This window comes from Wyeomyia smithii, chromosome 2 (assembly GCF_029784165.1).
Source record: "Wyeomyia smithii strain HCP4-BCI-WySm-NY-G18 chromosome 2, ASM2978416v1, whole genome shotgun sequence".
Taxonomy (NCBI): domain Eukaryota; kingdom Metazoa; phylum Arthropoda; class Insecta; order Diptera; family Culicidae; genus Wyeomyia; species Wyeomyia smithii.
The window spans coordinates 112525702-112548389 of NC_073695.1; the positions used below are offsets into that span (position 1 = coordinate 112525702).

The window sequence follows — 22688 nt, forward strand, 5'->3', positions numbered from 1 at the left end:
CCTCGCGTCCGTATGCCTCTCGTCTGTATGCCTAACGGGGTGTCATCGATCTGAAAAGGGTAGCCGTTGAACATGACGTTAACTTGACACGCCCACTTCGTTCAAAATTTAGAAAATTTGGGATGGATATTGTCTACACTAGTAGAAATACCCAACTCAAAACAAAATTAGGGTCTACCAAAGACCCTATTGATACCCTGAACAAAGCTGGAATTTATAAAATTGCATGCAGTCACTGTGACATGGTTTACATTGGACAAACTAAACGTAACCTAGGGATACGTTTCAAAGAACATTTCGCAGAAGTGACAAAAGCAAGTAAAGTTTCAACAAATGCCCCACCACACCTTTTCAAATCAAAAGTGGCTGAACATATTTTTAACGAGGAACATCCACTAACTTCGGATAACATTCACCTCCTCCGCCCCGTTAATAATTTATGGAAATTAGACGTAGCTGAAAGTTTAGAAATTTATAAACAACACTCATGCACGCTTCTCAATAAAGACGCAGGTAATCACCCCTCATGGCTATTCAATCTGCTTCCCAAAAACCCCAGACATGATACGGTAAAAAATCGACCGCATAATTCCCTACCTAACTCCAATTGAGGGTGCAAAATTTTCATTTTTACTTACTACAAATAAAAAAACAGGATTTACGCTTTGCTCTTTACCAGTCCACATAAGCACTGAGGAAGACTGTATGTCACAGTCGAAATATATATTTGCGGACTGAATTTCAATATTTATTTCCAAAAAATTTAGTAGAGTATAACGGACACCGATAACTATTTCTTTGATTGATCTCAATTACTCTGCTAAGACGCTCGTTATAGATTTTCTAAACTGTAAATCGCTCACTTTTAATGTGTAAATTGAATAAATTTAAAAAAAAATTGCTGTTTAATCACTTATATGGGAAAAAAAGTAACCAGAATATTTAAAGAAAAAACCCTACACAAAATGTTCATCCACTCGAAAAAACACCCTATGGGTCATTCCATACGAAGTGACCACGAAAAAGCACAAACTTGGACACGACCATCACATATTTTGCTCAAAGTTGGGAGAATTATTCATCTACCGTCACTTTGGAAAAATCCCAAATTTGGTGTCGATTGGAATACCCCCCGCTCTGTGGGACCCCCCTGTTTATTGCAAAGTCACGCATTTTTTGTTCAAAATCTTTTTTTTCTTTTTCTTACAATTCATAGACGTAAGATGTCCGAAAAATACTGATAGATAATTTTTGAAGAAAATAAACCAAGGAATCCAGAAAAAAATTAAGTTTTGACCGGAAGTGTTGCCAGATAAATTATTTTTGTATTTGAAAACTAAATTTACATTTTTCGGCAAACACAGGCATTTTTATTCCAAATTTGATAATTTCATCGTATTCCTTGGAAGGTTTCACATAAGAACAACTATCATCCCGAGGTAACATGAGCCAATCTCGAGATATAACATTTTTACGAAAAAAGTTGTTAACTTCGTAATTATTTTTTTTTACAATTTATAGACGTAAGACACCCGAAAAATAGTGATAGATGAATTTTGAAGAAAATGAACCAAGGAATCCAGAAAAAATATTATTTTTGTCCTGAAGTGTTGCCAGATGGATTATTTTTGTACTTTAAAACTAAATTTACATTTTTCGGCAAATGCAGCCATTTATATTTTAAATTTGATAACTTCATCGTGTCCAAGTGGCATGTACACTTCGTATGGAATGACCCCTATGCAAAATTTTAGCTCGATCGGACTAAAAACGGAGTGGCGCAAAGCGATCGAAGTTTGACCTTGAAAAATTCGAAAAATCACCAATATCGTGATTTTTTTTTATCAGATGATACCAGATCTGGACGTTTCACGCATTTTGGAGCCATCTGAGACCAGAAAAAAATTTTGGAAACCGAAGTTGGGTTAATTTTAGGTTTTTTCAAGGCTAAAATTCAATCCCTTGGCGCCACCCCATTTTAAATCCGATTGTGCTGAAATTTTGCACAGGGTGTTTTTTCGGGTAGGTGCATATTTTGTAAAGGGTTTCTCAAAATGACCATTTTCATTGTCACCCTACTGTTTACACTCCATTTATTGAAAGCTGACAAACATTGAACAACTTTTAGCACCTAATTTTTCACTTTGATTGACGAATGACAGCTGCTTACCTTTCCAGCAAATGCTTTTTACGATCCAGTACATACTGCATACCTTGAATACCCAGCTTTTCGATTAACTTTTTATTGAATGATGATTCACCATCGGACATATTGATTGAGGAAATTTGCTGTTTTGACTTGATGACAAGTTTGCTAGTTCGTCTAAAAAGAGCACCATTAGTAACTAATGAACGACGTTCTTTGCTCAACTGTGGCGCCATTCCGAAAAAAAACGTAACTTGGTGAACGTTGCTGTGCAATCTACTGACTACCAATGATTCGTTATTTTGTGGTACGAGATGTGATAGAGCATTTGGTTTTTTGGTAGCTTTGTGTCGTCTATTGTGATAAACGGAATGTTTTAGTGGGATCAAAAGAAATGGTTTTGGTGTTTTAATGACGAGGTCGATAAAATCTAATGAAAGGATAATTGATACCAGTTGAACCGGGTTGGGCTCACAACTATTAGTAAAAGTTGGTTGCTACAAATGATTGAGTGAATGGAATATCCGAATTGTAGGTCTTCTTGATTAGTTTGATTGGGAATGTGTGATATAACTGATGTGCGGGAATATATTTTAATCAAAAGTTTTTATTGTTTATTGTTTAGATTTGAATTAGTCGTCAAGATATACGAGCGTATGTACGTTTAGTAAATTTCTACAATTCGTTGGAGCATAGTGATACTCTTTTAAACTAGTGTCACATAAAATTTAGATAATGTACAAACGAGTCTAGTATATTTCTTGTATTTTTGTTTTGAAACAACTTCTTTGAAGTTCTTTTAGTTTGGCTACATGAAATTGTTGAACGGTAAAACGGTAAAATTATTATCGCATTTAGTAAGGCTCTATAGAAAACGGTGATATCATATCAAACGTGGTCCTCGATGTGTAGGTGCAAGTGGTTAAATAGAATTAGTTTCGAACGGCTAGAGATAATAATTTTGTTTGACAGAGTTTCTAGTATAGAATAGTAGATTCAGAATTTGGTACAGATAGAAACGACAGTAGAATACGAAGATATACAACAATTCTCATATGAAAGGTAATAGTTTTGAAAGCAGTAGAATAGGTTAGGATATGTGTAGAGTTTCCTTGGAAGGGTAAAAATTAACAATTCATCATAGCAGTGTTAACATTCACTTACTAGTCATGACATTTTCATAGTGGTGTTTTTTATATTAATATTATTTCCAGAAAACTTCGGGAGTAATAAGGCTTAATTCAGTGTGGCTTCCTAAACTAGGTTGGAACGGAAAGTTCTGTCCTGACGTTTCCAACGTTCAGATTCGGTTGTATTGTTATAAAATTTAATTATAAAATTGACTGCATCGTCAACAGTTCTTTTCATAAAATAGATTCTTTTATTATTTGTTTTTGTTACAATGTTCGTAGAAAATCTCGTCTTAAGTTGGAATTTTTCAGGCTAGACTGCTTTATCATTACATTTCTTAATGTATATCATATCTACACGAGAAACCAGGACACAATGATATCTTATGGGTATACAATCTACGGCATAGCTCTCGAATCTTGCTCATCAATGCTTAAAGGGTTTTTCTTGTCATAATTATATCTGTCTTTTCGCACCAATAATATGTCTACACTTAATCTTTGGAGGGAATCTACAGCAAGACACGAAATGGTCCCGTTTATATTTTGTTGTGATTTTTTTAAATTTATATGAACATGGGTTTAATTGAAAAAAGAAGGTTTATTTTAGAATTTTATAGGAAAATCGATGGTTTGTTCTCTGCTATATTTGAAATAAAATGATGAGAAGCGATGTGTTTATAATGTAGTTGCATCAACATTTATAGAATGCCGTTGGCGTTTCAGCTCTTGTAATGAACATCACATTTTTGCAGATGATGTATATTATGTGCGAAGCTTAATTCAAAATTCAATTAAAGATTGTAGTTGAGTTCCATAGACAAGTCCTCTATTCAACGGGGTATATTAATAAACTAGTAAGTGTCTTAGAAATGACTGCACTTTAATTTTGCATATCATATGAATTGTTGAAAAAAAATTCTGGTTGAAAAAAAATACTGTAATTGTGAATTTTTTTAACTACAACAAATAATTCAGACACTTTTAAAATGGATGCTTGATATTTGATTTGCGCACGCTTTAAAAACGTAGACCGCATTGATACTACAATTACGAGCAAATTTGACTTCACAGGCATGGAACAATTTTTATATTAATTTGTAGCGGGTCAAAATGCGCCACAAATAAACTGTGCATCCAACAAAATATGAAGAATGTGAATGTGTTAGTATTGTCACAATGGCACTCGGCATGTTTAATAATTTTCTGGTCATTGCGAATTACCATTTGCATATGACGCGGGATGATTCTCGTTATCGTAAGAGCTTTAGTTAAGCCTTAATTTCGGACACAGCGTGCTTGGTTAGCTCTCTTGCCAACGGCAAACATACGGAAGTTTGAACTTGGCTGCTTTGCTGTTTGTCTTCGGTGCCATCTCAACGACATGCTTGTTCACTATTATACAATTCTAGAGAAACATTTCAAAAGGTCCTATCTGCTTTGATCGATTTTATGATCGATCACTTTCATTCAATTACCACAACCTATGAAACACCTTTTATGACACGTTATTTGCACTAGTTGATAGCGGAGGGATCACTCTAGCCTTCTAAACAAAAACCACGCTTGGGAGAGTTACTAGAGCTGAACCATTACCAAAATAAAAAGACGCTCCGGAAAAACGATAAAAGCAGATAGGACCTTTTGAAAAGTTTATCTAGAATTGACAAAAAACTGATGTACTTCGCGCACAACTTTCGTCTGTATACCTACAAACAGTGTGTAGCACAATCGGTGCCCTTTTTCGAATTACATCATTCTATCACCTACGTCGCATCGTCTGCTCGCTGCGTTAGTCCTACCCGTATGTATTGAGGACCATAATACTGTTTTTTTCCATCTTATCGGTAGCAGTTTTGTCTATCGTCACATAGTTATTTCACTCAATAAAATTTTTAAGTTACATTGTCTGATCGTAGCAAAGAAGGCAAACTCAAGGGAAACATAAAGTTCCGTTCATCTCGTGCTGGGTTGGGGAAATTATACGCGTTGGTGCTGAAGTACCTGTCGATCTTGCGGTTGTTATGAGGTATCTTGCTGCAGAAATATTGGAATTGGCGGCGAGTGCCGCTAAAAATAATAATAGAAAGAGTATCATGCCAATCCTACTGAATAAGCTTTTATTCGGCGTTCAGAGAGGCCTTCTCTTGAACATCCAAGCTGTTCTGCTCCAGAAGTAAACGGGAAAGAAGGCATAATTGAAATTATTCTCAGCTTTGCAAAAACTGTAACCAACCTTCCTTTTAAGGATGACAATTTTTTTGTCAATTGTAGCAGTCAAGAGTCAACATAATATTCCTATCGAACAGGATTCAGTATCACCCACGCTACTTTATTTTGAACTTTGTTCCAGGCATGGGGAAAATACAGCACACCAAAGCGCGTGGGGCCCATCTGCTAACAAACACACCACGCAGGGCTATTTGTATTACCCTCCGTCGCTAGCTAAAGACAAAACACTGGAGAGCCAAAAATTCTGGTTGAAAAAAAATACTGTAATTGTGAATTTTTTTAACTACAACAAATAATTCAGACACTTTTAAAATGGATGCTTGATATTTGATTTGCGCACGCTTTAAAAACGTAGACCGCATTGATACTACAATTACGAGCAAATTTGACTTCACAGGCATGGAACAATTTTTATATTAATTTGTAGCGGGTCAAAATGCGCCACAAATAAACTGTTCATCCAACAAAATATGAAGAATGTGAATGTGTTAGTATTGTCACAATGGCACTCGGCATGTTTAATAATTTTCTGGTCATTGCGAATTACCATTTGCATATGACGCGGGATGATTCTCGTTATCGTAAGAGCTTTAGTTAAGCCTTAATTTCGGACACAGCGTGCTTGGTTAGCTCTCTTGCCAACGGCAAACATACGGAAGTTTGAACTTGGCTGCTTTGCTGTTTGTCTTCGGTGCCATCTCAACGACATGCTTGTTCACTATTATACAATTCTAGAGAAACATTTCAAAAGGTCCTATCTGCTTTGATCGATTTTATGATCGATCACTTTCATTCAATTACCACAACCTATGAAACACCTTTTATGACACGTTATTTGCACTAGTTGATAGCGGAGGGATCACTCTAGCCTTCTAAACAAAAACCACGCTTGGGAGAGTTACTAGAGCTGAACCATTACCAAAATAAAAAGACGCTCCGGAAAAACGATAAAAGCAGATAGGACCTTTTGAAAAGTTTATCTAGAATTGACAAAAAACTGATGTACTTCGCGCACAACTTTCGTCTGTATACCTACAAACAGTGTGTAGCACAATCGGTGCCCTTTTTCGAATTACATCATTCTATCACCTACGTCGCATCGTCTGCTCGCTGCGTTAGTCCTACCCGTATGTATTGAGGACCATAATACTGTTTTTTTCCATCTTATCGGTAGCAGTTTTGTCTATCGTCACATAGTTATTTCACTCAATAAAATTTTTAAGTTACATTGTCTGATCGTAGCAAAGAAGGCAAACTCAAGGGAAACATAAAGTTCCGTTCATCTCGTGCTGGGTTGGGGAAATTATACGCGTTGGTGCTGAAGTACCTGTCGATCTTGCGGTTGTTATGAGGTATCTTGCTGCAGAAATATTGGAATTGGCGGCGAGTGCCGCTAAAAATAATAATAGAAAGAGAATCATGCCAATCCTACTGAATAAGCTTTTATTCGGCGTTCAGAGAGGCCTTCTCTTGAACATCCAAGCTGTTCTGCTCCAGAAGTAAACGGGAAAGAAGGCATAATTGAAATTATTCTCAGCTTTGCAAAAACTGTAACCAACCTTCCTTTTAAGGATGACAATTTTTTTGTCAATTGTAGCAGTCAAGAGTCAACATAATATTCCTATCGAACAGGATTCAGTATCACCCACGCTACTTTATTTTGAACTTTGTTCCAGGCATGGGGAAAATACAGCACACCAAAGCGCGTGGGGCCCATCTGCTAACAAACACACCACGCAGGGCTATTTGTATTACCCTCCGTCGCTAGCTAAAGACAAAACACTGGAGAGCCATTCGTGAACACGCGAGCCGAGGGTTTTTCAACTTCGGTACACGAGGCAACCGAGGGCTCGCAGTTTTGGGGAACACACAAGCAGTGGTCGCCACGACGAGATCGACAATGGTATAATATTGGAAAGCCTGACGGTAGTCAACGCATACAACCACTTGCAATATTTTTTTCATATGTACTTTTGTAAACATGATGCATTTTAGAAAACACGCTTTCGAGGGCTCACGAATTTGGGAACACTCGGGCATGTGTTTGCCGAAGCTTCTGAAGGGCTGTTTTATTTAGAACACTGTGGGTTTCGGTTTTGTATAAGCACTGAAGGGCAATGAATAAACCCTCCGTGGCATCGCCTAAAACACACACGCAAGTGGTGTGGTGGGTTTGGACATGCCTGCTTTGTTCCAGCAACCTTCAAAAATATTTTAGACTGGCCCACAGTCAATTGAACGACACTCCTTCTCGAAGGAATTAATTATTTAATGAAAAAGAGAGTTGAAAAATTATAACTGAAATTTACCGTTTCACACTATCAAATTGATTAACCCTAATCGAGAATATTCCTAAACATATTGCTAGAAATACATTGACATATATGTCGTAATTCTACGTTAACATTGTGGTCGTGTTTTATAAACAACCTAATCCACTATTTTTGGTTTCATCTTTCATTTTCGCTCTTTTGAAACTAAAAGTTGAATTTGATCTCAGCTTTATCAAAAGTGATGCTCCTTCTTAACGATAGAAGCATCTGAAAGATCGTTCTGTGTGCTGTGTGTGAACTGTTGCAGCGGTTACTTGATCAAAACAGTGAAGCTCAGATTTACGACAATCATTTGCTCAGCGACTTCGCAGGAAAGTAACAAACTATTGGTTTTTTTTCGTTCGATCGTGAAATATTCGGGTTTGCTCCACATACCCAGAGCTAATACGTTTGCACTTTGTTGTGCGGCATAGTTTCGTTAACAGTATTCGCGCTGTTTCGAGTAAGTTATCTCCAAAAAACAACTTGCAATTTATTGCCTCTTATTGTCTTACGATATAAAAATCAACAAAGCTCAATGGAACAATAGATACAAAAAAATGCTTTCATTGTCTTTTCAACTGACTACACCAAATACCCACCCCTTTCCAGTTGACATAAAAATGTCTGCCACCAAGTTTTTGTGTGCGTTATGTTGTGTGTGTTGATGGTTTTAAGTTCATGGTAAATTAATGCAAGCGTTTTAAGAAGCTAGAAGAGCGTGGGTTTGAGACATTGTTTTAATGAACTTAGCACCACTTTGCTTAGTTGGAGATATGATCGAATCGTTATACTTATACCGAACGAAGGGTATACTCATGGGCGTAGCCAGAATTTCAAATAGGGGGGGGGCAAGCTAGGGGGTGACACCCGTGAGGAAAATTTTCATACGTATCGCCCTCAAAAAAAAAAGATTAGAGTAGATTTACTTATCTTTCAAAGTGGGTAAATAAAATCCGCGCTATTGCAAAAAAATCTCGTTTGAAAATACGTATCAAAAAAAAAAAAGCCCGCGTAAGAAAGAGTGTGTATAATCCCAATCATTTTTTAAGAAATGGGTAGATTAAGTGCAATTGAAATCGAACGAAAATGATTTCACTGCAACCTGGTGGGGGTGACACCCAGGGGGAGAAGGGGTGACACCCAAATTTCCCGCCCCGGGTGTCACCCGGTCACGCTACGCCACTGCAAGAGAATCAAGGTAAGGAATTATCACAGCTCGGTTCCAATACTCCAAGCTAGTTGATGCAGGCGGATTTGCTTGGTACTTTTGCCGCTGCAATATCCTTGGTGGATCAACTGAAAAACCTGTGTAATTCCACGCAACATAGCGCAAGCATTTCAATAAATTATTTCTGATCTGGCTGATACTTTACACAGATGTTTCTATGGGCTAAAGATGTCGTTTTGTGCTATTAGAGTTATTGAAAATAAAATTCTGCACCAATGTCAACATTTAGAGGGGGGGCAATGCCCCCCCTGCCCCCTGGCTACGCCTATGGATATACTCATGCCAAGTGTGGTCTAGAAGGAATGCAGTTTTTCAGTTGAGAATTAAATGAAAAGTCCGTTTACACCGCAAGGTGTGTTAACAATACATTACAATTGATGAATAAAAATAACAGCTGCTGTACATCACGTTTTTTTCAATGATTTTTAACTGATAGTAAAAATAAATCATGAAAACCATCGAAAGCATGAACATTAAAAATAATGTAGCGTTTTAAGTGAGGCGATGTAAATCGCTTCCAAAATAGGCATAAAACGTATCTGTCAAATGAATTCTGGATATCAATGCATACGTTTTCAAGCGTTTTAATTTGAATTGCATTTCTGGTTCGCCAATCATCATTATACAAAAACAAAAAAGTATCAATAATTATTCGTTCTTACATTTTGCGATTCTGCTGCGCTTCCGTTGTTTCGAACAGGAAACAGACCTGAACCATGTTCCATGTTTATTTATCTACCGAAATGACAACATAATATTCGGCGCTATGAATCAGAATTTGTATGGAGCAGTTTTTTCGCCTCAGAACTGTAGCGTACAGTTCAATGAAAACAGGTTTAAAAACAAACTTAAGAGGCCATTATATTCAACAAGCGATATAATCGTCCAAGTTTGCGGATAAAGCCGTTTCAGTGCACAGTGATTCAGAACAAAAGTTTTGGGGGAAACTAATGTCTCTGTGCAAATTTACTCTAGTTCATCTTTGAATGAAATTTTATACTATATAACGAAAAATCTTTTTCATAGACAACATTATGCATAGCTTAGAAAGACAACTAAAACTCCTGCCACATTCATATTCCGACCCACTGTGCAGCGATAGAAATGCAATTAGCAGCATTTTTTTGCCATCTAATTTTGTGTCCGTATTCGATTGGATAGCCCAACGTAGGCCTTGAATTCATTATGTGAATAATCAGAAGATCTTTGAAGTGGGGTAAGCAAAACAGCGAGCTGATATATCCTGATCGGGGAATGCCTTCGAAATTGGACCCAATTATGGTACAAGTAGTCACCGGCATCACAATCATCGTTGTTATGATTATTGGGGCAAATTTATTATTCGGTTTCGATTAGCATTCTCCACGATGGTTTTGGTCTGCGATTGGATTAGTGAATTGCTTCCAGAAATGATCTTGAAAGATGATTATTTTTCAATTGAGCTTTAATCCTAGAATTATATAAAAATAAGTTTTTCTTAAGTTTTCCTGGAAACTTTCAGGAAGAAGCAAAGTAAACCCTTTTTTCATACAGTCGGATTTTGACGCTTCAGTCAAGAATATAGTGCGGGTTTTTTGCGTATTACTTAGTACTGTGGGAAGAAATCGAAATACCAAAAATGATAATAGGTGCTACAGAGTTACAAAGGGTGAGCTGAAAATGTTCCTATGAATGTTTATTAATAATTAAATAAAAAACTGATTCGTGCGTCAGTTTCATGTGAGCCATCTCTGACTCTGATGTAGGTAACATATGATACCTTAACATTTTCTAGTGGTTGCAGGAGATATGCTGCGTTCAGGATACTTATATTTTGTTACATCATTGTTTACAACATATTGAAGGTTTTAGGTAACGCAAATTCCACACACACATTATCTTAATTATTCACACGTTAGTATAAAATCGCATATTATTTTAAACAGTTTTTTTACAAAACGGATTTTGTATAATATTTTCTTCATATCCGGCATATTCTTAAAGCTCATTTTTGTATTCCACTGTGCATGACTTAGCCCGCGAACGAAACTGCTAGCGTGTCTTGTTTCTTTTTGTTTAGTTTATAAAGTGATTCTTAGTGTTCTATCCTAATTTCTAGATGATGCCACGTGGGATTTGTGTGCTTAAAAACTCGTTACACCACATCACAAGCTTTACGTCGTCGAATTGGGAGAGGAAGATTACGCATACGAATCTCGACTAGCTAGCGATGGTGTACTGCACTACCGAGATTATAACCTGCTTGTTTCGGTGGAAAAGAAAGAGAAAGAAAGAATACACATTAGTGCCGTTTGATGTTCTGTAGTAGAGTTTTGCGCTGTTACGGGTTTATTGTGTAATGATTTTAAAATATTTTTAACGCAATAGGTGTGCTAACTATTATGTACCTACTAATAAAACAAACGAAAATCATGCTGTTGTGTTCAATTGTGCAATTCCCAGTAAAATTCTAAAGCTTGTTATAGCGTTCTGTACATTTTCACTATCATTTCACACTTAATGTGTTATTATGACTTTCCACGTTCAATTCCGTAATTTTTATCTCGTTGTTCAATCTTATACTTTGAGAGTATCTAAGCGATTTTCTCTTGTGGTCGCAATCACTCTCTATGAATTAAAATGATCGATGCGTCCCATAAAATCAACACCATGTGCATACTATCGAACTATGTATGATTTTGTGTGTTTGAGCAAGCATGTGTGATGGAAGATGTTGAAAAGAAATAATTTCAAGGTTTGAACGCGCACCTGTGAATTGAGACTTTATTCTAGCAACAATTTTCAGGTTTTATTAGTGCTTCTGCGAATTCAAAAGTTTTTATATAATACTTCCTAGGTTTTTGTTGAGTGACTGACTATTATTCACAAAATGGATTATGCAGCATAAAGTGCAAACAAAAACTGTGCAAACTCTTTCAAAGTTTTATAAATCAAAAAATATTTCGGCAAAATTTCTATCTCCGAATCTCTTAACAACGACTTTTGAGTCAATTTTCATTGAAGATAATACCAGGTATTGATGTGGTTTACGCTATTTCCCCTATTGTGACACTTTGCGTCAAAGTTGAGGTGATTATATAGGAATGTTTCCGCATATCTATATGGTCTCGTTTGAAAATTTAATATTTTTCATGATGTAAATCATATTCTCAAAAAATACTAAAAAATATATTGAACTACTAAGAGTTTAAACATAATTTTTTTCGCATACTGGTGGAGATACCGAAAATATAAATCTTCTAGAGCAACCTGACATGGTGTAAACGAGAGGGGCTGACCATTAACCCCTCAAAAACAACAATTATTCCCTTCACTCGGAAAAGAATGTACATAACATAGATAGCCTGAAATTGAGTGAAACCACACTTATGCTTTCCATTGAGACCAAACACTTTGGAGTGGTTTTGGATCAGAAACTCAGCTGGAATGCACATGTTGAATACGTCATTGGTAAAGCTACAAGTACCCTTTGGGCGTGTAGCAAAGCCATAGGCAGGAAATGGGGGTTAAGGCCATGTATGATCTATTGGTTGTTCCAGGCAATAATAAGACCAAGAATAACCTATGTCTCGCTAGTTTGGTGGCCCAAAACCAAAGAAAGGTCAACGCAGAATAAGCTTGGCAGGTTGCAAAGGCTAATATGTAACGCAATTACTGGAGCAATGCATAGTGCTCCATCGAAAGCCTTAGATGCAATTCTGCATCTGTTACCACTCCATCAGGTAGTACAACTAGAGGCGGAAAAAAGTGCACTGAAACTAACACGCCTCAAACAAGTATCTGAAGGAGATCAGAGAGGCCAGTTAGCAATCCTTAAAGATTTTCAGCTAAGCAAACTTATACTAGGTAACGAAGATTGGATGGAAACTAAACCAAACTTCGAAACACCTTTTAAAATTATAGAGACCGAACGGGAAATTTGGGAACAAGGAGGCCCGAATATTCGACAAGGCTCTGTCGTCTATTACACAGACGGCTCGAAAATGTACAATTCAACAGGAGCAGGTATAAATGAGCCAGGAAAAAGTATTTCGATACCAATGGGTCGTTGGCCTACAGTGTTTCAGGCTGAAATATTTACAATTTTCGAATGTGCACAAATTTGTTTGGCTAGGAAGTATAAGCATGCCAATATATGCACTTTCTCCGATAGCCAAGCAGCACTAAACGCATTGAAAGCCTTCACATATACCTCTAAGCTAGTATGGGAGTGCATCCTTTCACTAAAACAACTGACAGAAAGGAACCAAGTCAAGTTATTCTGGGTTCCTGGTCACTGCGGAGTGGAAGGCAATGAAAAAGCCGATACGTTAGCTCATGTACCGATTTTATTGGCCCAGAACCGTTCTGTGGGGTGTCATCAAGCGCTTTGAAAGCAGAATTGAAAACCTGGAAACATCGAACAACACAAGAGAACTGGATATGCTCTGAAGGGCTACGCCAGTCGAAACGCTTTATAACACCAAACGTGAAAAAAAGCCAGCAACTGCTTAGTTTAAACAAAAAGGAATTAAGCACAATAAGAGGCCTGTTCACCGGACATTGTCCGAGTAAGCATCACCTAAAACAAATTGGTCAGTCAGATGACGAGATTTGTCGCCTCTGTGGGTTCGAATGTGAAACCGCAGAACATTTGCTCTGTCAATGTAGCATGAGCATGATTGACCGCCCGCGGTTGCTACTCCGTTATTGCCAGATCATCTGTAATTACACAGAGAACCAATGGATGATGCTTGGGATTAATATTCATCCTCAATGTGTAAAAACTGGTGACCTTAATCTTTATATTAGGCAATACCAGCGCCGGCCGCATCCGAATGCAGGTCAAAGAAGGAGTGTGTATAGGAATATGTTGACGTGATACTCGCTTTATTGGAAGCCGAGAACACCTCTGCACTTCCACGAGAAATCACTGGGATGTTGGAGAAAAGGGTAAGGTTTGCAGCAGATTTCGTTTTGGTAAACGATGCGCTGAGTTCTAATACCAGGTTCATAATACCAAATATCGCGCGTACGAGTTCATTATATCTTTTACGGAAATCATAACGCGATCCGAACTCATTCCGGTTGATGATGTAACACCGCAAAAATAAAGCGCACGCGAGAATACCGGACCTACAACCTAATCAAGACACACTCAAATATTCGAAAATCTGTTTATGAAGTCATTATGCAACTACCGAAACGTATCTCTCATTGATTTATCTCAGCTGACTACACAATGTTACGAAGCAACCAGATATGCATTACCCAAAAATAAGAGAAAAGTAAATATATAGGCCCTCAACACATACTGCAAGCGGTCAGCAAGAGAACTTCAAAAACGGCCTATTTGCTTGGCCATCGCCGTTCGACAGACGAGTCGCGTATAATCCTGATATTAATTGCAAATAATTGCGATATTTGATGGCGATTAATTACGATGTTTTGTCGCGATTATTTATTTACGATATTTATCGAACGAACGGAACCTATTCCGAATCACTGCGTGCTGGAAAAGAGCCTACGGGTGGACAGTCTGCGAATAAATGGTTTGGTACACATCGAAAGTCACAACACACCGAAAATCCATAGTTGAGCAAAGCTCACCTGGGCCGAAAACACGTTTACTTCGGAAAGTTATGCGCGACCGCTCTATTCTCTCTTACCGACGCATACGCGCGGAGACACGGTATTTAGCGTTGATTACCACTTACTTCTTGAATAATAAAGCGAAGATACCTACTGAGTATGAAAAAACTGGCAAAGTTCCATGCATTCATAGCTAGAAAATTTTTTAAAATACAAATATGCATATTTAACAAGACCGAGTACTAATTAGATTTAACAAAATGCCAAAACAATTGCAGTTAAAATTTATTTGCCATGCTCACCGACAAGATTTCTACTTAAATAAATTAAAAGTTGTCTATGTGTTTCAGTATTTACTCAAAAGCTAGAAAAATCATAAAACAAGGGCATAAAACTGCTCAAAATATTCGTAACCGTCCAGTCGGAGCGCGAAAGATAAATTTCTAAATTATGTTGTACTGCTACTCATTCCGTCATGTAAAAACCAGCGTGTTCAAAGGTTTAAAACATCCCTCCTATTGGAGCAATTCTGTCTATTGAGTATAGACTTTGGCAAACAAAGCGACTCCATGAAATCACGCTTTAACAAATCTCCATATACTGAGAGCAATGCAACCAGATATGTATCTTCCGAAATAAAAATAAATGAATAAATAACCCAATTGATTCAGAAACGGCTGACAACGCAAGCAGGGTATGTACAGTATCCCTACCGACGTCAGTCCACTGCGCACACAAATAACGAGACAGCTCGATGAACGCGAAAAAAAAAAACTATACCTCACACATATATATCATCCTCATATAAACTGCACAAAAACAAAAGAAATCACAAACTCACGACAATCCTACAGTCTGCACCCCTCAAGTCTCAGCACGCACTGCAAGGCCGATGCCATACCGAAGAGGATACGAAGCTAACAGCGTCGTGAAAAGCAGAAAAAAAACAGTGGTTCCCTTTTGCCATGCAAATCAAACAAAAAACACAGGCAAAACGTTACCAACACTAATACTTATCCTTTAATTCCCGCGTCCTCTGTGAATCATCATGCTAGTGCGAGAACGTGCCGCACGCAAGAGCAACGGTCATCCTGCACTTGCACTTCTCGCGCTTTTCCTTGTTCACCTTGCACTTACTCACACACACTTATGGCAAGGCAAGGGCTAGCGGGAAACGTGCTCCGCCACCGAAAAAGAAATGCAGCTCTCACAAATTAGCCACAAAATTGCACGAATCTTTAACGGATTTCAACATCGACGTCACTCACACCGATAATACGAAACCGCCACATTTCGTATTAGAACATTTGCTCTGTCAATGTAGTGCATTAATACAGCGCAGAATAAGAGCCTTCGGGAAAGGAACTATGGAGCCTTTCGAGGTCTGGTCTGCAAATCCTAATGAGGTATTACATTTCTTACGAAATACAGTGCCAAATTGGGAGGAAGGGTGCGATATGACAAGGACGATCACTCCTATCAATAGTGATATGTCTGCCACAAGTACCTAGACTAAAGAAGAGGCATATTACAGAAGATCAATACAATGCACACTGGGCCAGAAATGGAATCTAGCGGAACGAAATTAATAGCGCTCTTAGGGTTTGACCAATCGGTTTCCGATCTTCTACAGAGTTTCTTGGTATAGTTAGGGCGTCATTTGGATGTTTGAGTTGGTTCGGAATTTAGCCGCAAAGGTGGCGTTGCGATGCTAACTTCTTTCCCTTACGCGCTAGAGCTTTGCGGTATTCGACAAAGTTGTAGATCTCTGAATTTCATGAAACTTTACAGAATATTCAAAATTTCTAACTCTTCAAGTTTCAGAGATCTCGAGTTTTTATAAATTTTGTCTGAATTTCACGTTTAATTGTGATAATTTTATGAATTCACTCGAAATAATTTCTTACAAATTTTTTCTCGATAGAAATTGAATAATAACGTCGTTTGCATTCGAGTACAGAAGTTTCTGAAGTACTTAAGTGCAAATAATACACAAAATTTGAAAAAAATACATAATTTTGTGAAGTAGATATCTCAGCGGGTAGCAAGTAGTAGCAAACCAAATTTTTTTCAAAAAGTTGTCAATCAAAGAATCTTTATTTTCTGAAAATTTGAAAGAGGTGTTTTTTGGTGTTTTTGTGATATTTCAGTTTGAATATAACCATAGGTTTCATATAAAAATACAATTGCTATGTTTTTATTGCATGGAATACACGGTCCAGTACTCTGATACTCTATTCAACCTATGTGCAGTCCTCAGCAAAGTTTCTCAGTGTAATAAGAACTTCAACATGGCGCTCAGTTTAGTTCGCGATTTAGCCGCAGAGATGGCGCTTCGACACCAAATTTTTATTCTTACACGCTAGAGCTCTGCAGTTTTCGACAAAGTTTTAGATTAGAAAATTTTATGTAACTTTGTAGAAGAAACAAAATTTCTGTCACTTAAATTTTTTTGGAAATTTACGAGTTTTTAAAGAATTTGTTTGAGTTTCACGTTTTTTGTAATAGTTTTGAGATTCATCACAAACAGAAGAGTTAGCTGATGCTGATAACTCTTATACTGCCGCTCCAAGCATAACTGTCCCATATTCTATGCAATCCTTATGGACGCTGGGACAGTTATGCTTGGAGCGGCAGTATAGACCTGTGTGATCGAGACCAAAGTCAGTCTGCGTCGTGCTTGCAAGTGCGACACAACAACGGAAGGTGCTCCGTACGGTCTACGTACGGGGAATATCATCACTTTGCGCAGTGTCAAAGTTGTTTGAATTGGTTATCATACAACCTTTTTTCTCGCAATGTCAGCATGCCATATCAGACGACCAGCACGGTTTTTTACCTAAACGCTCCACCGCTACAAATTTGCTCTGTTTTACCAGCTATGTGTTCGAAAGCTTCGCCCAACGGTCACAGATAGACGCAATATGTACTGATCTCTCGGCTACTTTCGACAAAGTTAACCACCGCATTACTGTTGCAAAGCTGGAACGCTATGGCTATAGCGGCGCTCTTTTACACTGGATGGAATCTTATCTAACAGGTCGAATAATCAGCGTTAAGATTGGAGACGAGCTTTCAATTTCTTTTCCTGCAACATCTGGTGTCGCTCAAGGCAGTCACCTGGGACCGTTGGTATTTTTACTATATTTTAACGACGCAAATTATTCGTTACGAAGCCCACGCCTGTCATTCGCAGATGACCTGAAACTATTTTCCAAAATTTTAAATACCTCAGATGCATCCGTTATCCAGCAACAATTTAACTCATTCAGTAATTGGTGTACGATTAACCGTATGACGCTAAATCCCTTCAAATATTCGGTAATATCATATACTAGAAAAATGCATCCGATACTCTTCAACTACAGTCTCAACAATCAAACCATTCAGCGTGTCGATGTCGTTAAAGAACTTGGTGTACTTCTCGACGTCAAACTCACCTTCAAGCAGCATATTTCTTTGATAATCACCAAAGCATCTGGGCAGCTTGGACTAATCTTTAGAATGACGCGTGACTTTAGGGATATAGCACCCTTCAAGCTAAGGTGGAGAAGTTGACAACGATCCTCCGACGTGAGACTGCTCGTGCTATGACTGTGGCCAATGTGCTGGCAGCACGGATTGATTGTTCCGACATTCTTCGCCAGATCAATTTAAACGCCCCATAAAGAACTTTACGGAGAGTACCCTCAATGCATCTACCTTTTTGCCGTACTAACTACAGCCCCAATACGGCAATCATTGGTCTTCAACGAGCGTCTAACCGAGTGTCGTCCGTGTTTGGTTCTCATTTATCTGTTGAAGTGCTTCGTTCTAAATTTATTGCCATGTTTAGACAACTGTTGTACTAATGTTTAGTGTACACTGAGAGAAAAACACTTAAGAATTTCATAAGTTACAACTTAAGAACATGCATAATTTTGATTTCATTAGACACTTATGCATTACATATCAAGCTTATTAATTTCATAAGTATATTTTGGAATTTTCATATAAACGATATATGCATCTCATACGCGTAACTTATGATTTTTTATTAACGTCAACATTCTGATAATTCCATAGTCATATCTTATTAAATCTGCAAAATGGCAGACCAGAATTTTTGTTCCTATTGCTAGTGCACCGTCAGATAAGTGTTTTAAGATATTGGATAAAGCTAAGCTGAAATTTGCACAGCTGGTGTCAGTTGTTGAAAATTGGAGCAAAAAAACTGTAAGTACCTCTCTACAAATTCTGCCATTACATCATGTCATCTATATTTATTCTAGCGACTATTAAATCTTGTGATCATTAAAGAGGACAACGCTGACGACATTCGGCAGGAGGAATCAAAGGCGAACTTGTTTCCCGAATTTCAAAACCTATGTTTTACATATTTGCGATATTTGTGAGTAAAGAATAAATAAGATCAAGAGTAAAAAAGTCTTTTTTTAACAAAACATGTTATCATACCCTGGTATTATAAATTTCATGGCAGCAATTATGAGCTTTATAACAATCGACTAATGATATTCATATCAATCTCTCCTCGGAGTTCATATTGAAAAGCTATGATTTTGATATGTCTGTTCTTATAACATGCATACATACGACCAATAAATTTTATAAGTATGACTTATGAAAATTGTTAGTAGTCGAGAATAAAATTTCCCCTAAGGAATCCTTGTGGCGCAAAATCATAAGAGGTTCTTATGGAACTCAATAGTTATTTTTTCTGCGTGTAGTAGTCTAGCCACCATTTGGACAATATATGTCTGTTGGTATGAAGTAAATAAATAAAGTAGATTGCGTTGTTTGCTTTGCAGCTCGAAACTGAATAAAATCCAGTCACACGTAACGCATGATTGCTCTTCGAATGCTATCGAATTTGTCTCAGCAGTGCGCACCGCGGTATACTTCTGTGTATTCTCACTAAAGTGATTCGCCAGTCTTGTTTCGCTCAGCTGTGGTGGAAGCAGCAAGTATACTAATTTTTTTCTGCGAAAAGAAAAACAGCACAAAGCAGAAGAATAAAGTGTGGTGCAAAAAATTCTACACGCAGCGCTCATTCTGGGCTAGACTTTTACTCTCTCCACATTTCGAGAAAAATAACGAGCCTAATGTCAACACATTTTGAACATTTCTTTTTTTTTTAAATAATCTAGGAATTTTGAAATTATAGAATGTTCAGTTTTGAGGACTTTGGGAATTTTTTTTCATTCTTTGAAGATTTCAGGATTTCAGAATTTTAGGGTTTCCGGAATGTAGGAGGATTACAAAGTGAGCATTTTCGGATTTTTTAGTTTTTAAGAGTTTAAAGTTTTGTGATTTCTGATCTTAGAATTTACGGAATATAGTTGTTGAAAATTGGAGCAAAAAAACTGTAAGTACCTCTCTACAAATTCTGCCATTACATCATGTCATCTATATTTATTCTAGCGACTATTAAATCTTGTGATCATTAAAGAGGACAACGCTGACGACATTCGGCAGGAGGAATCAAAGGCGAACTTGTTTCCCGAATTTCAAAACCTATGTTTTACATATTTGCGATATTTGTGAGTAAAGAATAAATAAGATCAAGAGTAAAAAAGTCTTTTTTTAACAAAACATGTTATCATACCCTGGTATTATAAATTTCATGGCAGCAATTATGAGCTTTATAACAATCGACTAATGATATTCATATCAATCTCTCCTCGGAGTTCATATTGAAAAGCTATGATTTTGATATGTCTGTTCTTATAACATGCATACATACGACCAATAAATTTTATAAGTATGACTTATGAAAATTGTTAGTAGTCGAGAATAAAATTTCCCCTAAGGAATCCTTGTGGCGCAAAATCATAAGAGGTTCTTATGGAACTCAATAGTTATTTTTTCTGCGTGTAGTAGTCTAGCCACCATTTGGACAATATATGTCTGTTGGTATGAAGTAAATAAATAAAGTAGATTGCGTTGTTTGCTTTGCAGCTCGAAACTGAATAAAATCCAGTCACACGTAACGCATGATTGCTCTTCGAATGCTATCGAATTTGTCTCAGCAGTGCGCACCGCGGTATACTTCTGTGTATTCTCACTAAAGTGATTCGCCAGTCTTGTTTCGCTCAGCTGTGGTGGAAGCAGCAAGTATACTAATTTTTTTCTGCGAAAAGAAAAACAGCACAAAGCAGAAGAATAAAGTGTGGTGCAAAAAATTCTACACGCAGCGCTCATTCTGGGCTAGACTTTTACTCTCTCCACATTTCGAGAAAAATAACGAGCCTAATGTCAACACATTTTGAACATTTCTTTTTTTTTTAAATAATCTAGGAATTTTGAAATTATAGAATGTTCAGTTTTGAGGACTTTGGGAATTTTTTTTCATTCTTTGAAGATTTCAGGATTTCAGAATTTTAGGGTTTCCGGAATGTAGGAGGATTACAAAGTGAGCATTTTCGGATTTTTTAGTTTTTAAGAGTTTAAAGTTTTGTGATTTCTGATCTTAGAATTTACGGAATATAGGACTTTGGGATTTTGAAAAGTTAGAATTTCACATTTTAGCCTTTTAGAATTTAAATATATTAGAATTTCAGGATTTTAGCATTTATGGATTTACAGATTTCAGGATTAGCGGGTTTTAGGCTTTTAGGGGTTAAGGATTTTAAAATTTGAGATTTGAAAAGGATTTGAACATTTTTAATTTCTAGAAGTTTACGATATTAGAATTTCAAGAACTTGGAATTCAAGGATTTTGATTCAGTATACAGGATTTGAGGATAATAAGTTTCAGGAACGTAAACGGTTGAACAATGCGTACCATCCTATACACACAGGTATAAAATAGATCCGTGTGAGCTATCGCTGGTGGTCCTTTAGCTTCTTGTTCACTTTGGACGTCTGACCTCCATGTTAGGAACGTCAGACCTCCATGTTAGGAGCGGCTCGAAACAGCGTCTGTTCTGCATGTTAGAAGCGGTTGAGTTACCGTCTTGTACTCAGGACTTAAATACCAAAACCAAAATTTTTGTGGTATTCGGGACTAAAAACAGCGGAACCACGTTGGTCCTCCTACAAGACAGTGAATTGGTTGAAGGCCTTGCGAGCCTGCACCAGGGAAAACAGCGTAGTAACGAACAAAGTACAAAAAAAAAAAAATCGGACCGGAATAATCGGCATGAACAGAAACACGGGACTGCCGATTTTCCGATTTCATTGAAGGCACCCGAGTACTTGCTCATGAATTGAAGAGCCGCGAAGACAAGTTTGATATCGTAGCGCAGCAGGAGGTGACCTGGAAAGATTCTATGGTACGTGCGTTTCAGGATGGTCATACCCTCTGCCAGACCCTTCATCTTGATAGGCGAAATGCAGAAGTGGGTGATTGGGTTGTGGCCAATCAACCTCCGAATCTGCCGGATGAGAATCAAAGAGCGGTTTCCCGAGGTCTTCATTATCAATGTGCACAGCTCTCACCTTGCAAGCACCGGTATTGATAAGGATGAATCCTACTTGCCGCTGGAGCACGAATAAGACCGTTGCCCAAAACATGATACCAAGCTCATCATCGGGGATTAAAACGCTCAGGTAAATAAGCTGACAAACGCAAACGTCCTAAGACTCATCGACTTCGCCGCCTTTAAGCATATGGCCGTACTTGGTACCTTTTATCAAGCACAACCTCCCACATCGGTAATCCTGGAGGTCACCAAACCAGACAGAATCGCAAATCGACCACATATTGATAGATGGACATCACCGATGTCAGAACCTACCTACCTAGAATTCGGACTACTATCTGTGATGGTGATGGTGAAGATGCGCCCAGAGCTGTCCATCGTGAACAAAGCTCGGTACCGACGCCCGCCACGTTACAATCTTGCGCAAATGAGGCAAATTGACGTCGCTGAAAACAACGCGCATTCTCTTGAAGTACCGCCACCGAAAGAGAGCGAGCTGCTTGAAACCCCTCTTGAGGACTGTTGAAGCACCGTGAAAACAGCCACTTTCTTCAGACGCAGAAGTTCTACCAGAAACTCAACGCATCTGGCACAGGCTTTTTGTCACGAGCCGCAATGTCTCGAGATAAGGAAAAAAGTGCC

General features: G+C 37.8%; 1 protein-coding gene across 4 annotated transcripts in view; it reads right to left on the reverse strand.

Annotated features, from left to right (window-relative positions):
• Nucleotides 1-2735: 2735 nt before the first annotated feature.
• The window catches only part of LOC129725966 (uncharacterized), a 266385-nt gene continuing 246432 nt past the window's right edge, over nucleotides 2736-22688 (reverse strand). For all 4 annotated transcript variants that reach the window (XM_055682454.1, XM_055682456.1, XM_055682455.1 and 1 more), the window contains exon 9: nucleotides 2736-11289. In XM_055682454.1, the coding sequence (XP_055538429.1) occupies nucleotides 11283-11289 (7 nt within the window). In that variant the 3' untranslated portion in view covers nucleotides 2736-11282. The remainder of the gene's footprint in view (nucleotides 11290-22688) is intronic.